The sequence below is a fragment of the Corylus avellana genome, chromosome ca1 (genome assembly GCF_901000735.1).
Source record: "Corylus avellana chromosome ca1, CavTom2PMs-1.0".
Taxonomy (NCBI): Eukaryota; Viridiplantae; Streptophyta; class Magnoliopsida; order Fagales; family Betulaceae; genus Corylus; species Corylus avellana.
In genome coordinates, this window is record NC_081541.1 from 8,649,502 (window position 1) to 8,665,649 (window position 16,148).

Below are 16,148 nucleotides of genomic sequence, written 5' to 3' on the forward strand. Positions count from 1 at the left end.
TTTACAAGTCATAAGTAATTTAGTTAAATGGGCAGCTTCTTCCTTGTTAAACATTCTCTATTTATTTATTTATTTTTATCTCCCACTTGTTTTTCTCACTCAAAAAAATAAAAATAAAAGCTTTTCATTGTTTTTTTTAACTAAGTCACCAATTGTTGAATACACATGATAACCAAGTTCAATACTTTCATAGGAGAATGTTGGAAGTTTTTTTAAAAAGATGTCGAGAGTTTTTTACTTAACCATTATCTTCTTGTAGCTCCTGATTATTTTATATTATGAGTAGTTAATGTTTTTGTTTAAAAAAACAAAAAACAAAATGATCAAACAAATCACTCCATCTTTATATTAGATCGCCATTATTTCACAACCGTAACTATAGGCATTTATTCAAGTCTGATTGACATATAGTCTGACCTAGTCCCATCAGAGCATTAATGAATCTCAAAATGGCTAATACTAATAGGATTGAAGATTCTCATTTCGAGAATCGAACTCTCACTGCACACATATATATATATATATATATATATATATATGAATTGTAGGGATAATGGATATAAGACGTGAGTGGATGCAACCAGAAGGGAATATATTGACGTTGAAATGAGCCCCCAATCCAAAAATGAGAGGCCGCCATTGGAACAAGTTGTAGTTATGTGGTGGTGGACCAATCTTAAGAATTGGGCTATTTGCTCAACACATAACAATTGGACTAGTTCTCAATCAGTTTTCGTTTCTAGTGGGCTAGGCCATCCTTTGGCTCATATTATAAAATCAAATCCCACCAAAATACAAGACACAGAGAGATAGAGACAAGGGCAAGCCGACAAATAAATTTTGATGTTATCTATCATATCATACAACGTTTTTTTTTTTTTTTAATTGATGTAAGTCGGGATGGAACTAAAGTTTAATTTTAAGGCGATTGGACTGTTAAGAAAATATCTAGGAGGTCAGAGTCTCATACCCCACACCAACCCTTCTTAGTTTCGTCTATGATGTAGCAGAGAAAAATTCAATTTACCCTCCGAAATTTCAGGAATTTTTTTAATTTGAACCCTAAAGTTTAAAAATTGACAATATACCCCTCTAATGTTTCAAAAATTATCAATCAAGACCCTTCGTTACTAATTGCCATCTAATTGAATTGAAATTATAAAAAAAAAAAGCATTGAGGGTAATTACATAATTTCATAGATTTTCGTCTAATTTTGAAACTTTTTGAAACATTATGGGGGTACATTATCAATTTTTAAATATTTTGGTTCGAATTGAAAAACTCTTATAATTTAGGGGGTAAAGTAAATTTAACCCAAAAATATATTAAGAGAAAGAGAGAGAGAGAGAGAGTGTGGAAACAGAGAGAAAAAATTAATGAAGAGTGTTAGGGCTACATCTTTACTATTGAAGTATATTAAAATTGAATTACAATAGTGATATTTATAGAGGAATTAAAAGGATGGAGCGGTGGTTGAGTTGGTAGAAGAATTCCTTTCATCCTAGTGGTCGCGTGTTCGAATCCGCTTGCGGTAATAGATGCGTGAACTAGATGCTACTTTGAAGGAGCTCTACTGGCTCACACCTTTGTGAGGTTGTGGTGACGGGCTCGCCTTCCCAGGCAGTAACTATGGCTCAAACCGGACATTCCACAGCAGGTGGGAACCCCGATGGTAATGCCCAAGGGGGGAAACTACACTGGTCGCCCCTTCCCACCTTTTTAATTAAAAAAAAAAAAAGGGATGGAGCCAAACATTTTTTTTTTTTTTATCAAAATGGGCCAAAACACAAATGAGAAATATATAGATAGGGGGCTAAAGCATGAATGATAATTATATTAAGATTGAAGATTAAATTTATATATATATATATATATATATATATAAAGAATTAGTATCCATACAGTGTTAAAAAAAAAAAAAAAAAGAAGACACAAAATAATAGTTTCTTTTTATATTTTAAATTTCAACTCAAACACCTATTAAAATAGAACCCAGCATTTTTTTAGATCTTGAAAATCATTTATAATTGAATTTGTACTAAGTTTCACAACAATTTTTCTTTCGATGTACAACATCAAAGAATTAGTCAAATTACGAAGCTTAAGTTTAACAATATTCATTATTGAAATTATTCGTTCTATATACGTGGTACTTATCATGTCACTACTAAAATGTGGCATGCCATGTAAGAGTCCATGTGGCGAACATCTCTATAAAATATAGACTGTCACATAAATTTATAAAAAATAAAAATAAAAATTGTAATACTCCAAACATCTATGTTTTTGAGTTTTTGTTATCACATTATAATTTACCTATAAAACTAATGTATTTAGATTTGGGTATTCCAGTTTGGTGGTCTCTAAGAAGCTGACACACCATCTTCATATTAAGATACATTGACCAATGAAGACATGGGAAATTTTAAAAATACTAGATATAGTGATGCCTAGTTTGGCCAACACAAATATATATATTCTGGATTTCATGATGGAATGTGTAGGGCTTGTTTGGCTCTGCCTAGCTGTATAATAAAATGACATTTTAACAACCAGAATCGAAAATGTCAAATATGATACAACCTCCAATCGCCATCACCTACAGAATCTCAGGTCATCATCAACTGATGCACATGAATACATGGATGATGGAAATGTCAAACATCCTGCTCATTTTGCCCCTCCCTTCTCTACAAGTTATTGACTCATATGCTCATTTCCATTGAAATAAGGAGATCTTTATACTTACAAAAAAAAGAAGAAGAGATATTTATACTTGGTCTCAATCAACCATTCAACCCCCAACCCCCCATCTCTTCAAAGAATGGAATTTTGCTTCTGATATTACTGTTAACTTACTGTCTTGGTATAATTGGAAAGTTTGAAAAGTCTGGAAGAGTGCAAATTATCGTGCACACGGTTTAACTCAATGGGCCGCTTATAACCTAGTGTTCGGAAGTATTTCTGATTGGTCTCTCATCTCTCTTTAATTCGGATCAAAAGTGAAAAAGACTCTTTCTGTAATCTTTTCCCTATTGGCTTAGGAAAAAAAAAAAAAAAATCAACCACACCATTTTTAGGGACTGAAATTTCTTATAAATTGAGTTGCATGAGTTTTACGGCACAATTTTTAAAATGTAACTTTTTTTTTTGTTATTATTAATGGTAAAAAAAAAAGTATGTGAGAAACACATGTTATCAAGAAAAGATGTGTCCCTCTAAAGAATAAATACCACTTTGATGTTGAGTTGTAAGAGTTCGTACATCTAAGTTTATAGAAATTTTTTGTCTAATGTCACCAATAATTTTTCAATTTTTCCTTCAAATTGGGCTGGAGAAATTTCTTCAACCTATTCTATAAAAATGACATGTGTCATCTATATGTGAGAAGTACATACTTTTTTTAATTGCAAGGACAAAGTTAAAAGAAATTTTATTCAAAAAACATGTGCTTCTCGCATGTTATTTAAAAAACATATGTTTTTGCATGAAAAGTGACACATGTCATTTTTATAGAATGAGTTGAAAGAATTTTCTCCAACCTAGTTTGAAGGAAAACTTTGTCATGTTAGGGGGGCCTCATATTCATTTATCAATGGATATATGAATGGATATCCAATTTGCCCCTAAGGGCTGGAAATCTGCTTGTAACCCCTGCCGGCGGGCGGTAGGGTCACTAGAACCATGACTTGTCATGGGTTAGGGTTTTTTTTTTTTTTTTTTTTGTCTGAATTTTTTTGTTTTTTTTTTTTGGATTTTTTTTTTATTACTGAGGATATTATTGTGATTTTCTTCACAGGAAGGGGGCATTGCAACCCCAATGGTATATCAATATGGTATATTAGCCAAATGAAAAGATTGAAGAGATATTGTAAATTGTGTGATAACTAGATTGAGAAAGAAGTATATATAATTTTTCCTTCAAATAAATGAGACCCTCATTATTTGATCTTATGCTGCACAAACATCTCCCATCGTTCATAGGACATTTGGTAGACAAGATTGAATACAACTCAGAGTTTTTGTCAATATGTAGGACCCTTCCTAGAAATTACAGCAAAAGTGGGAAAGCTCGTGAGGAAAGGGGATTGAGACCAATTGTTTTCTGATCGATTCTTGGGTAAAATGGGTTTTGAGGTCAGATGACAGTGAGAAGATAGGATTACAAATTTTGGACCACCATGATGTTGATCCATCAGGAATATTGATTGTGATGAAGATTAAACGACTCCATGCCTCTTCTACATTACCATCATATTGCCCATAATTTAAAGGATGACTCACAATTCATATTCGTATGTCGGGTTTTGACCGTGTCAAGGTATGGATATATATAACCTCATATAAGTTAATCATAATTTAACCCATTTAATTAAACATGTCAAATCTTTTAACTATAACCTGTTAATTTCATATTGGGTTCATGTCGGATTCAGATTATGTCGAGATATGTGTATAAGACTATATTGGTCAACCATAACCCAATCTATTTTATCAAATGGATTAGACCCCTTGATTGTAATATGCTAAATTCGTGTTGGATTCATATTGAGTTCGCAAAACATGTAAGAAATTACCGGTTCTACTCATACCTACAACCCTCTAAAAGTCCCACTAAGATAAGGTTTTTAAACCTTGTAATTATTATTATTATTTTTTAATTAAATAAGGAAAAATGGGTTATATGGGATGATTATTTCCGCTCCTAATCTGAAAGGAAGAGAGAATGGGCGATCATAAAAAACAAAAACCATGGTAAACTCTCCAACAACAGACCCAAAATAATATACATACAAATGTTAAAAAATGGGTCAAAGAAGCATGCTGACGGCTCTCACCTTACCTAGGAATAATAAATCCTGGAATTCGGGCAAAGAATTTAAGAGAATCCCGATCCAAATTTTCATTGATTCATGTTTAATAATATGTTAATGCGTATGAAGTTGTATAATTAGGATGTTGTTCGACATAATTGATCTCTTGGACAAACCACCTAACAACCACATTAAGCTAAATAGATAATGCAGTTTCAACCACCCGTACTAAATACATGTGTGTGTTGGGAGCACACAAATGTCGCATGCGGCGGACACTAATCATGCGAATGTCGCACGCTAATCACGTTTACTTACTTTAATCAACAACAAGAAGATAATGAGGTTGTGGAGGCAGACCAATGGCTTCTTCGCAGCAGCCAAGGAGGCTTTAACAACCAACAGTTAAAAGATTATCGGAAATTAAACAATTTTAGTTTTAGTAACTACCAACATCAAATATTCCTATTAAAACACCTTCAAAACAAATCATTGTTGTTTATGAATGTTGGATTCCTATGCTTGTAGCATGTATTTAGTTTCGTTTTTTTTTTCTTGGTAGCATGTGATTCTCATGTGTATTTTAAGGGTTAGGTAAATGACTCCCTTAATAAGAATTCTCATGCTTGATTAATGTAAATCATCTTAGGTTCTATTGATGTCTAGATGGGACTGAATCTTATGGTTCAATCGGTTTGAGGGACAGCTTGCGATTCTCACTGTTCAGGCCCATTCTACTATTTTTTTTATTAGAAAAAAATGAGTTATGTCAATTTAATAAACTAAATTTTAAAAAAAAATAATGTAAACCCAATATAAATGGAAATCTTTTATGCTTATGAGAATGTTCAATGCATGAGACCCATATGCTTATTTTTAATTCAAGAACTTTGGGTGTCAATTGCACGTTTGTCTCAAGAAAGATAATAGATATGACGTGAAGATCATTATTATTATTATTATTTTGGTTGTTTAAAAATACAAAGCAAAATGTCATCAGGAAGTTGACTATGGTTGGCTTCTGGAATTAAGTATAAAATTTTCAATTGTTGACCAAAAAACACTTGCATTTCTTTTATCCTTATTTCTTTGTAACATGTTCTTCCTATGTTCTTAGGTTATGTTTGTTTTTGGTTGTTGTCTCTTCTTTCTTTCTTTTTTTTCAACACAAATATACTAACAAAAAACTCAAAATACAAAACACTTTAACAAACACACCTCTTTGTTTTTTTTATGTTTTTTTTTTTTTTTTCAACTATTTATTTATTCTGCGGTTTGGAAGTTGAACAAACATACCTTTTGTCTTAATTAGTTTTATATCCTATAAATGTTGCTGGCTGCAAACTTGCTCTAAAATAAAAGGAAAAGAAAAGAAATGGGATGAGATTTTATGATGTGATTGGCAGTTAATTTAACTTGGAAAGAAGGGAATGGGGCAAAAGCAGATAGGAACAAGTGTCATTGAACTTTGACTATTGACTATTGACTATTGACTATTGGTATATAATTTGTCATGGATTTCATTTTCACTGAACTACCATATGGCTGTATTTATATCGAATACATAATTCTGAGATTATTTATTATTTATTATTTATTTTTATATATATATGGTACTACTAATTAATAGATACAATAATTCATTACAGTAATTGGGACAATAATTCATTTGGTAGGAGTGTAGGACCTAGTGCAATATGGATGGACCTAAAATTTCATGCTTGAATTTGGATAAGAAATGAAAGAGGGGGGTTTCCGTGTTTACGACAACTTAAGATGCGGAATCCACCTACTTAGGATACTCGGACTTTCTACTTGAATTTCCTAAATTTTGGACAAAAAATTTCAAAAAAATTTGGATCCACAAAATATGAGATTAAATTTGTTTTAAGAAGTTTTGAGTGTTTTGTTTTTAAAAAGCGTTTTTCTTATTTTGAAAGTGTGTTAATAGTTTTTATTGTATTTAAAAATATAGTTATCATATCCGAGTAATGCTATATATTACCCCATTTGTGAAAAAGCTGACCAATTGATGTATCTACTTGTCAGCATTACATCATTGATGACTTTTGGAACATGCTTCCAGTACTTACTGGTTAGGTATATATTATTATTTAAGTGTCTCATATGGTTTAAATGCAATTTTAACTATATGTATATAAGCTTTTAGACATTTTCTCCTTGCAAGTAGGTTTTAAGGGTGAGATTTTACCTTAATTTTGTATAATTTGGTATCAAAGCCAACTATTATGTCGAGTATAGGATCAAACGTAACTCGTCAAGAATATGATCGATGGGTTGTGGCTTTGTGGTCGAGTCACAGCAAAGGCAACCTATCGGTAACAACGTCTTAGTCTTATATATAAATGCAATGTTATGTCATTGAATACTGATAGGTGTATGAAGCCGTCAAAAGATAAGTGGTTATTTTTATGAGCCTTTCCATATTAGGGTTATAATATTATTCCAATAAGAGCTACTGACTCGGCCGTATCTCTCTTATGTAATATGTAATGAATTCTCTATTTAAAACACAATGTCTAAGTTCCCTTAAAATCTAAAGTCTAAGCTTCCTTCGAATCTAAGGTTAAATTCCCTTAAAACTTAAGGTCTAAGTTCTCTTAGAATCTAAGATCTAAGTTCCCTTAAAACTTAATTTATCTTGTTGTGAACTTAGATTCGTAACAATTATCATCGGGTTTTAAGTTTCTTGTATGGCTTAATTGCTTAAGTGCAATATTAACTATGTGTTTATAAACTCTTTGACACCCTCTTCTTACAAGTTGATTTTCACAGATTTCTTTTCAAGTTTTCCATTAACAACCCTAGGATTCGATTGTGAAACCCATTGTATTTCACCACCCTACACTTTAATCTCACTTTTAAGCTTTGAATTAGTGTTAAGGAGAGAATTAGGTCCTTCAAAGCATGCTTGTCTTGTTCTATTTTCCTTTTTGGCGGGGCCTATTCAATATTCCATAAATTAAATATAAATTATTTGTAATGATTATTTAAAGCAACGACCCCTGTTTTAGACTTCTCAAAAAGCATCATAATTCCAACAAAAGGATATATCACAGTCGCCATAAAGTAAATGAGAATTAAAGCAATATATATAATTAAGATGCAATTCTCTTAATTTAACACATTAAAAATACACACATTTATTTCATTATCCAGATTAAATTTTTATTATTTTAAATTTTAAATGATGTAATGTTATGTATATTATTAAATACAATAAAATAAAATCTTCATCATAAAATAACATTATTTTTATTTCACTTGATAAATATTTTAAGGGTACTTGTATCATACTTAATAATGACTTTTTATTGCAATAATTCTAATGTCACCACAACATAATTAGCAGTAATAGTATGTATTTTGATATCCTCACGTTCATCTTGTTTCACTTGATAAATTTTTTTAAAAAATTTCTCATTGAATTTTTTATTTATTTTTTTTAATTTTTAATTTTTCCAATCTTAAATATACAAGCCTCTGCATTTATTTGAACCTTTAAATGTAATAGAAAGTTTAGATTTTGGTCCCCAAGGGATAGCTCAATCGGCTGTGGATCACGTCTAATGAAATTGAGGTTATTACTTATTAGTTCGAATCTCCTACCCCCTTTCCCTTGTGTGAACATGTCAAAAAAAAAAAAAAAAAGGTTCAGATTTTAAAAATATAAGAATCTCATATTTTTTAAAATGAGTCATAATCTGAGCAACTTAAATACATAAAGGGCACGACTACATGGTCGTGTCCTATTGGTAGATGACACCTAGTAGAGATTGCACATCGTCCGCAAGCATTTCATACAAGAAGATGCGTACAAGCATAAAATGACACCTATACTTAGAGAAATATATATCTATCTCTTGCTAACTTAAGAATCGAAGTTATTTCTGCCGAAATTTCAAGAAGTTTTCAAATTCATTTTCTCTTCTTTTTGCTGGCGTTTGTGGTTTGAAATTAGTCATGTGATTTACTGTATCAATAAAAAAAAGTATATGTAATACAGACCGCATATGAAGTGTGAAGCAATATCCAACCTCTGACCCCTAGACTAGATTGCTTGGATTGGAGGCAATTTAGCCGACAATTCCTTGAGGAAAAAATAAAAATAAAAAATAAAAAAACCCCATTGTAATGGACCCATGTTGCTGCTTAAGATGAACCATGACTAAAGAAAAAAAACTTGTTAAAAGTCAAACTGGTGCATTTGAGCACTGGCCTCTTTTCTGTTTATCTGCATGTGCTTTTCTCAATTAATCCAAAATCAGGACAATACTTTTTCACCAAAAGCAACATCTTGTCCAGAGATTTTTTATTTTTTGTTTTTCTTTTATTGGGGGAGGATCCACATTCTACAGTTGCATTACAGACAAGTAATTTAGGACCACAAAAGCAATAGAGGACATGGGGGTTCTGTTTCATAAATGTAGAGGGTATTTTTTAAAACTCAATCATTGTTGATTGTTCCACACAGAAAAGCATTGCAAGTTAAAAAAATTAATAAAAAAATAAAAAAAAATGTCCAGGGAAGAAGACACTGTGCTTTTCCCTGCAAAAGGTGGGGCTTTGCTTTCTCTTTCACTCTTCCATATGCTGCTTCTCCATACTATTCTGATTCCTTGATATCTGCTCTACTATATCACACACTATGCTGCACTGCTGGGGCACCCTCCATATATATATATATATATATATATATATAATCTTATTTGTATTCGGGTTTATCGCGCATATTTACGCCGAATTGGCATATTTTTACTTTTGATTTTCGATGATAAATAAAACATATTAACTCAGCAAAAATTTACGCGAGACGGCGGCAAGAAATATAGAAAACATTTTTATTTTTTTTACAACAGATCTGCAGAATTTGGGCAGGGTGGTTGTGCAGCTTGTGCTATTTCTTGGGTTGTACACATTACACACCTTCCACAGAAAGGGTATATACATAATATTTAGAGACTAGAAGAGGGGTATTTTGGGCATGAAGAGCCTGGTATGGTGTCCAGTCTGTTTCTTTGACTATTCGGCCTAAGAAACTGGACTCAACCTAATCTCATTAAAAAAAGAAGAAAAAACTCGAAGAGGGAGAGGAGAGATGATGATGATGCTGATTTCATGGATGTGCAGAAATAACTCATAATGAGTCATGACTGAACCACATTGGTTTTGGGATCAATTTGGTGTCCAGTCTGTCCATATGACCTTTCAACCTTTTTACTAATACGCCACTTAAAACATTTCCTCATTCCCACTGATTACTTGTCTCCACTCTCCACTAATCATGTCACTAAATAGAAAATATATTTTCTTTCATATTGTGAAAATAAAGTGGCCGTTTGATTAGAGTTTGGATTTTGTTAAGGCGTAAATAGAATTATATAAGTTTACTCTAAATTGTTAATTTTGTATTAAGTTCGTCTAAGATTCACCGATCGTGTTGAAAATTAATTGCTAGCTCTTATGTTGCTGGTTGAGTTTAAATCATATCAAATTATAATTCGATTCATTTAATTAAATCTGTTAATTCCACCGACTTGATATATTAATTTCACGTTGAGATTATGTTAAATTTGCAAATTATGTCGGAAATTGCCTACCCTTGCATTGTAATGGCAAATATATATATATGATTTTATTGCAAATTCAAAGAAAAAAAAACATTTTTAGTGTTATTTTAAGGAAGTGTTTGATTATCTGTCAACCTCGGCCTTCAGGACACAAGTAGAAATAAAAAAAGAAACAGAGAGAAGAAATGAGAGAAAATTGAAGAAACAGCAAAGAAAAGCTTCTTCCAATTCTCATGCTTCTCTTTTACTGGATGTAATGTGAGGGCACGCCTCTCCTCGTCACCAACCACTGATAACTCCATTCCTTCTCTCTTCTTAACCCCACCACCATTTCCACTTCTCAGAATTCCACGTGCCTCTTAAACTCTCCAATTCCCTTTGCCTGCAAAAGACGGTGTCTATGCTTTCGTTGTGAGTTTTCTTTTGATTTGGTGTTCCAAAACGGGCAACTCCATTTTTGAGCTTGGATATAGGGACCCATTTGGCCATTTGGGTGAACCCAGAAAGGTAGCCCAAACAAAATGCCTTTGTGTTTGGATATTTTTGACAATGAGGTTGATTTGGGTGCGTGGGAATGAGATTTTATCCGTGTCTGGGTTTTGGGATTCTTTTAAGAAGCGATCCCGAATTTGAGTTTGCTTCGTTTTCTAAGGAGGAGGTTTGTGATTTCAGAAGTGGTTCTCCAAACAGGTAAGCAATGGGAAGCTTTTCAGTACGTATAGAGTCTCTAGCTGTTCATCACTTCTCTTTGTTTGCGTTTGTGTTTGTTTTATTCACTATTTTGTTTCCGAGAAAACGGGGAAAATTTAAGAAGAAAGATTAAACTTTGAAGTTTAGTTCTTCTTTGTATGCGTTTCCCAAAAGTCTCTGTCGGTGAGGGCTGAAGTGGTTGTATCAGTGTCGGTTTTCTTGGGTCCCAAACGATGAAAGTTCGAGTCTTTTGGGTTGTATGTGTTTTGTTTTTGGGAGATGATATACGAAATGTACCTGTTGAAGTATTTCAGAAATTAACATCTTTTATCTGTTTAATTTTGATTTTTACCTGAAAAACATAAATTTTGTGCATTTTTTTTTCTCTGATGCGTGCCTCTTGTTCATCCTAATTCAATATTTTCTAGATTGGACCGTGCCTTTTCTTCTGAGATTTTTCTCTTTTCTTCTGTTCTTCTCTATACGTTCCTGTTTTGCTGCCTACACTATCTTCTTTTGTTTCTCGTGGTTTTTGTGTCACTAAGCAGTTGACAATTTAGTTATGTTGCCAATTTCCGGATTTTGATTCATTTTTAGAGATAGGCTTATGTTCTCTGTTAATGGTATGGTGAAATTGGGTGGCGGGTTTGGTGATACATGCGAAAATTAGAGTTTTTGGACAATATAGAACTGCATTTTGAAATGTTTCACTGTTGCTTTTGCAGATAACTTGGTATCAGAAAAAAATGACCACTGATCTTAACACAGGACTGTCAAAGAAGACATTTGTTTTTGGTCTGAAGGTATGGGTGTTAATGGGGATAATTGTGGGGTTGTTTATTGTAATTATCCTTGTGGCATTATCATTTTACCTTACTTCAAGAAAGAAATCCAGAATGGCTAATGGCTTGCTCCCCATTAGCCAAATTCCAACTGTTTCTGAAGAAATTAAAGATATTAAGGTTGATCAAGTTTCAGCTAACAATTATGTTTCCCGTGATGGTGCTTTCCTTACTGTTACTGACAAATCAACCGACAGAGAGTCGGAGAAAGTTTTGATCCACCCAAAGAATGGGGATAATAGTAGCCAATCAGGTTCATTTAATCATGCCGAGCAAGAAGGCGTTGGTTCTCAATCAGGAGAAGAGGTGGGAACACTTTCTGTATACAGGCCTTCTTCGCATCCCATAACGGCTCCTTCACCTCTGTCTGGTCTGCCCGAGTTCTCTCACCTCGGTTGGGGTCACTGGTTTACACTAAGGGACCTAGATCGTGCAACAAACCGGTTTTCGAAGGAAAATATTATTGGTGAGGGTGGATATGGAACTGTTTTTCGAGGTCAGCTGATTAATGGGACTCCTGTGGCTGTTAAGAAGCTCTTCAACAATCTGTAAGTTGTGTACAAGCATGTCTTGAGTCCCCCTTTTACATTTTTTAAACCCTTAGTGATTTTCTGTAGTTTATAATTTTATTTCTATAATTGTATATATTATCCTATAGAGGACAAGCTGAGAAGGAATTTAGAGTGGAAGTTGAGGCTATTGGTCATGTGCGGCATAAGAACTTAGTTCGACTTTTGGGTTATTGCATCGAAGGAACCGAAAGGTACCATATCCATTTCACGAGTAACTTACCTTTTAATTTCTTGAGTTTGTTTTGGAATAAATCTCTAAGAATTAATTGTCATAATGAATTTTTTTAGTCTTTTCTCTCAATGTTTCATATAGTATTGCTATTCTATTGATTAATAGTCTCTGTATAAAAATTATAAAATTGCATAAAAAATTGACGGCACAAGAATATTGTTGACAAGAAAACAAGGGAAACTCTAATCACTTCCATAGTCATATACTTCGCGTGCATCTTTGCAATGTTAATCTATGGATGTTAGTTTTTGGAGCTAAGTCTATACGTATTGAATTAATTCCCTTGTCAGGATGTTGGTATATGAGTATGTCAACAATGGCAATTTAGAGCAGTGGCTGCATGGAGCTATGCGTCAACATGGACATCTTACGTGGGAAGCTCGGATGAAAATCCTCCTTGGAACTGCTAAGGCGTAAGTCCATCCATACCTTAATTTGATTATTTAACCTTGTCTTGAGTTCATCTCCTTGAGACTCATATTATGTTTTGCAGGCTGGCTTATTTACATGAGGCTATTGAGCCTAAAGTTATCCATCGAGATATCAAATCAAGCAATATATTGATTGATGATGACTTCAATTCTAAGATATCCGATTTTGGTCTGGCCAAATTGCTGTGTGCTGGAACAAGTCATATTACAACTAGAATTATGGGGACCTTTGGGTAAGTTTTTCTCCTTTTTCGATGACCAGTTTCTTGCATCGCTAGTATAACACCAATTTATTTGCTTCCCTTTTTACATTGCTTTGTTTCCTAGGTTGATAGTATGTGTACAAGAAAATATTACCGTCACTGATTGAAATTTAATTATTCTTTTTCCACCTCCTTGGTTGTATTTCAGATACGTTGCTCCAGAGTATGCTAATTCTGGCCTCCTAAATGAGAAGAGTGATGTTTATAGTTTTGGTGTAGTGCTTCTCGAAGCAATTACCGGAAGAGACCCAGTTGATTATGGTCGGCAACCACATGAGGTACGAAATCAATATCCTTCTGTTGCTGAACTAATTTGAAATTCGACATGGTATTCTTATTTCACTGTATATGTTGCTGATCAGCTACTGAAGCTGTTCTATATGATTTAGCTTTCCCCTCTTAACTTCGCATTAGGTCGCACGAGTTGGTGTAAATTAACTTGGAATTTAATATTTTGATTACATGTATCCCAAAGTTACTTTGGAGTTCTTAGCAGCTTAATTTGTTATATCATGCATTCTTCTATCCCTGCAACTGATCTTTTGACCATCAGACTTCTCGTCAACTCGTCAAATGCATGGCATGACACTATTACAGTCACTATTGTCTTGATGTGATCTTATTGTGTTTTTCTTGCAGGTAAATCTAGTTGACTGGCTCAAGTTGATGGTTGGAAACAGGCGCTCGGAAGAGGTCGTGGATCCAAACATTGAGACTAGGCCATCAACAAGTGCTCTCAAACGAGCCCTTTTGACTGCTTTGAGGTGTGTCGATCCCGATTCTGACAAAAGACCAAAGATGAGCCAAGTTGTCCGCATGCTTGAATCTGAGGAATATCCTATACCTAGAGAGGTTTGATTCTATAATCTTCTTAGTACATGATCTTCCCATCTTAGTGACTAGTGCAGTGCGTTTCATTACTGGAAAAATTGTGCATGTAAGAAACATTCAGACTTGGTGGCTTTTTTCACTTGGTGTGTAGGGTAGTCAACATCTGAAAGTTTGGAAATCCACGTTTCCTTACAGAACTAGATTTATTGAATGCCAAAAAGTTTAATTGTTAAAAACAATTACTTCCTTAATATATATCTATATAACTGTTGAAAGTTGAAAGTGTGTCCGAGGGGTACACAAATTTACACTCCAAATGTGGTATGCTTGGAATTTTCAGGATCGAAGACACCGGAGGAGTCAGGCAGGGAATGCGGAGCCTGAGACTCTCAGAGAGAATTCTGACCTAGACAGGAGCGACAATCCAGATTTGAGGTTGGACGTCGGAAGGAACCGTCGGGCGTAGACAATGTGAGCCAATTACAGAATCTGATGGAATTAGTTCAAGGTTAAAAGCTTGCATTCTTTCAAACTTGTAAATTCTTAGGTCTGCGCCCTTGTTGAGATCAAGGGATGGAAGCATAAAATGAGTGATTGAGGGATGGTTTACATTCCTTTTCTTATCCCTAGATTTAGATGCTGGGAAAAAGGTTGTTTTGTTTATGAAAGTGGCACTTTAACTGGACATCCCGGCCACCGGTGGTGTGTACAGGTCTGGATTTTTTTTTTTTCCCATTTTTATTTCATATTTTTGGGTGATAGCTCTATAAGGTATTCCAGTTCACAAGGATTACCGATTATCAATGGAAATTTCTTGCTGTGAAGTGAGATATTGGAAGGGAAACAAATGGTTGATATATCGATTGCAATTTAAGAAGTTTTTATTCTCATGATTCGTTGGATACAATTGTTATCTCTCCCCTCTTTTCCTGATTACTCATATACAAGAAAAATATTGGTTGAGCAAAACTAGAAATAGAAAGGATTTTTTTTTTGATAAGTAATAATCAGTTTTATTAAAAGCGTAAGGCGCCCCAAAGTACATTGGGAGTATATAAAGGATCACCAACTAGGATGGGAAAAACATACAAGGAACTCATTATAGCTAATCGACACTGGACAAACATACACTACAGTCCAAAGATACAAAGTATGAAGACAAGAGAACCTCTCCAAATCTTCGAAGCACTTATTATTTCTCTCTTTTCATAAACACCAAAAAAAGCTAGTAGACACCATTTTTCAGGCTGCAACCCCCTCGAGGACCACCAACATGCTAGCAACTCGACGACCCTTTTAGGCATCATCCATGACAATCCAAAACGGCCAAAGAAGGCACTCCACAAAACAGAAGCTACCTCACAATGAAGAAGAAGGTGATTCACTGTCTCTTCACTCCTCTTACACATACAACATTTGTTCATCACAATCATATGTCACTTTCTGAAGTTATCTGAGGTCAGAATTTTGCCCAAAGCCGCCGACCACGGAAAAAAAACCGCCCTTGGAGGAGCTTGTGTCTGCCACACACTCTTTCAGGGGAACCTCCTCCCTTCAGTACGCGACAAGGAGATAAAGAGTAACTTGACCATGAAACCCTCTCGAATCAACCTCTTTTTGAAAAGCTGTCTTGAGACCCATAAGGATTTTATGGGGGGTTATGTACATATATACCTTGGGTGATTGAAAAAAATTCTCGACCCTGTAGGAAATAATTGTATGTGCTTAACTTGATAGTTGTACCAAGTGGAAGATTCAAAACACAATTTTATTCAATTAGTAGGATTCATCAAGTGCATTTTTGCAAAAATTTCTACATTTCTAGACGGTGTCTGTTTTTATGATCTTGAAGATGCACGACACATGTTTTGAATAAAAGGT

At 34.0% G+C, this 16,148-nt stretch overlaps 1 protein-coding gene across 1 annotated transcript; it reads left to right on the forward strand.

Moving 5' to 3' along the window:
• Positions 1-10,551: 10,551 nt before the first annotated feature.
• Positions 10,552-15,125, forward strand: LOC132166663 (probable receptor-like protein kinase At5g18500). Its single transcript, XM_059577514.1, has 8 exons — positions 10,552-11,096; positions 11,822-12,486; positions 12,597-12,701; positions 13,033-13,155; positions 13,236-13,406; positions 13,585-13,714; positions 14,076-14,288; positions 14,608-15,125. The coding sequence occupies exons 2-8, from the start codon at positions 11,843-11,845 to the stop codon at positions 14,731-14,733; spliced, it is 1,512 nt and encodes a 503-aa protein (XP_059433497.1). The 5' UTR covers positions 10,552-11,096; positions 11,822-11,842; the 3' UTR covers positions 14,734-15,125.
• Positions 15,126-16,148: the final 1,023 nt, after the last annotated feature.

Coding starts and splice junctions, on each gene's coding strand:
- LOC132166663 (XM_059577514.1), top strand. CDS start 11,843: ATGACCACTGATCTTAACACAGGACTGTCAAAGAAGACATTTGTTTTT. Junction 13,156..13,235: donor CTCCTTGGAACTGCTAAGGC/GTAAGTCCATCC, acceptor TATGTTTTGCAG/GCTGGCTTATTTACATGAGG. Junction 14,289..14,607: donor AATATCCTATACCTAGAGAG/GTTTGATTCTAT, acceptor TGGAATTTTCAG/GATCGAAGACACCGGAGGAG.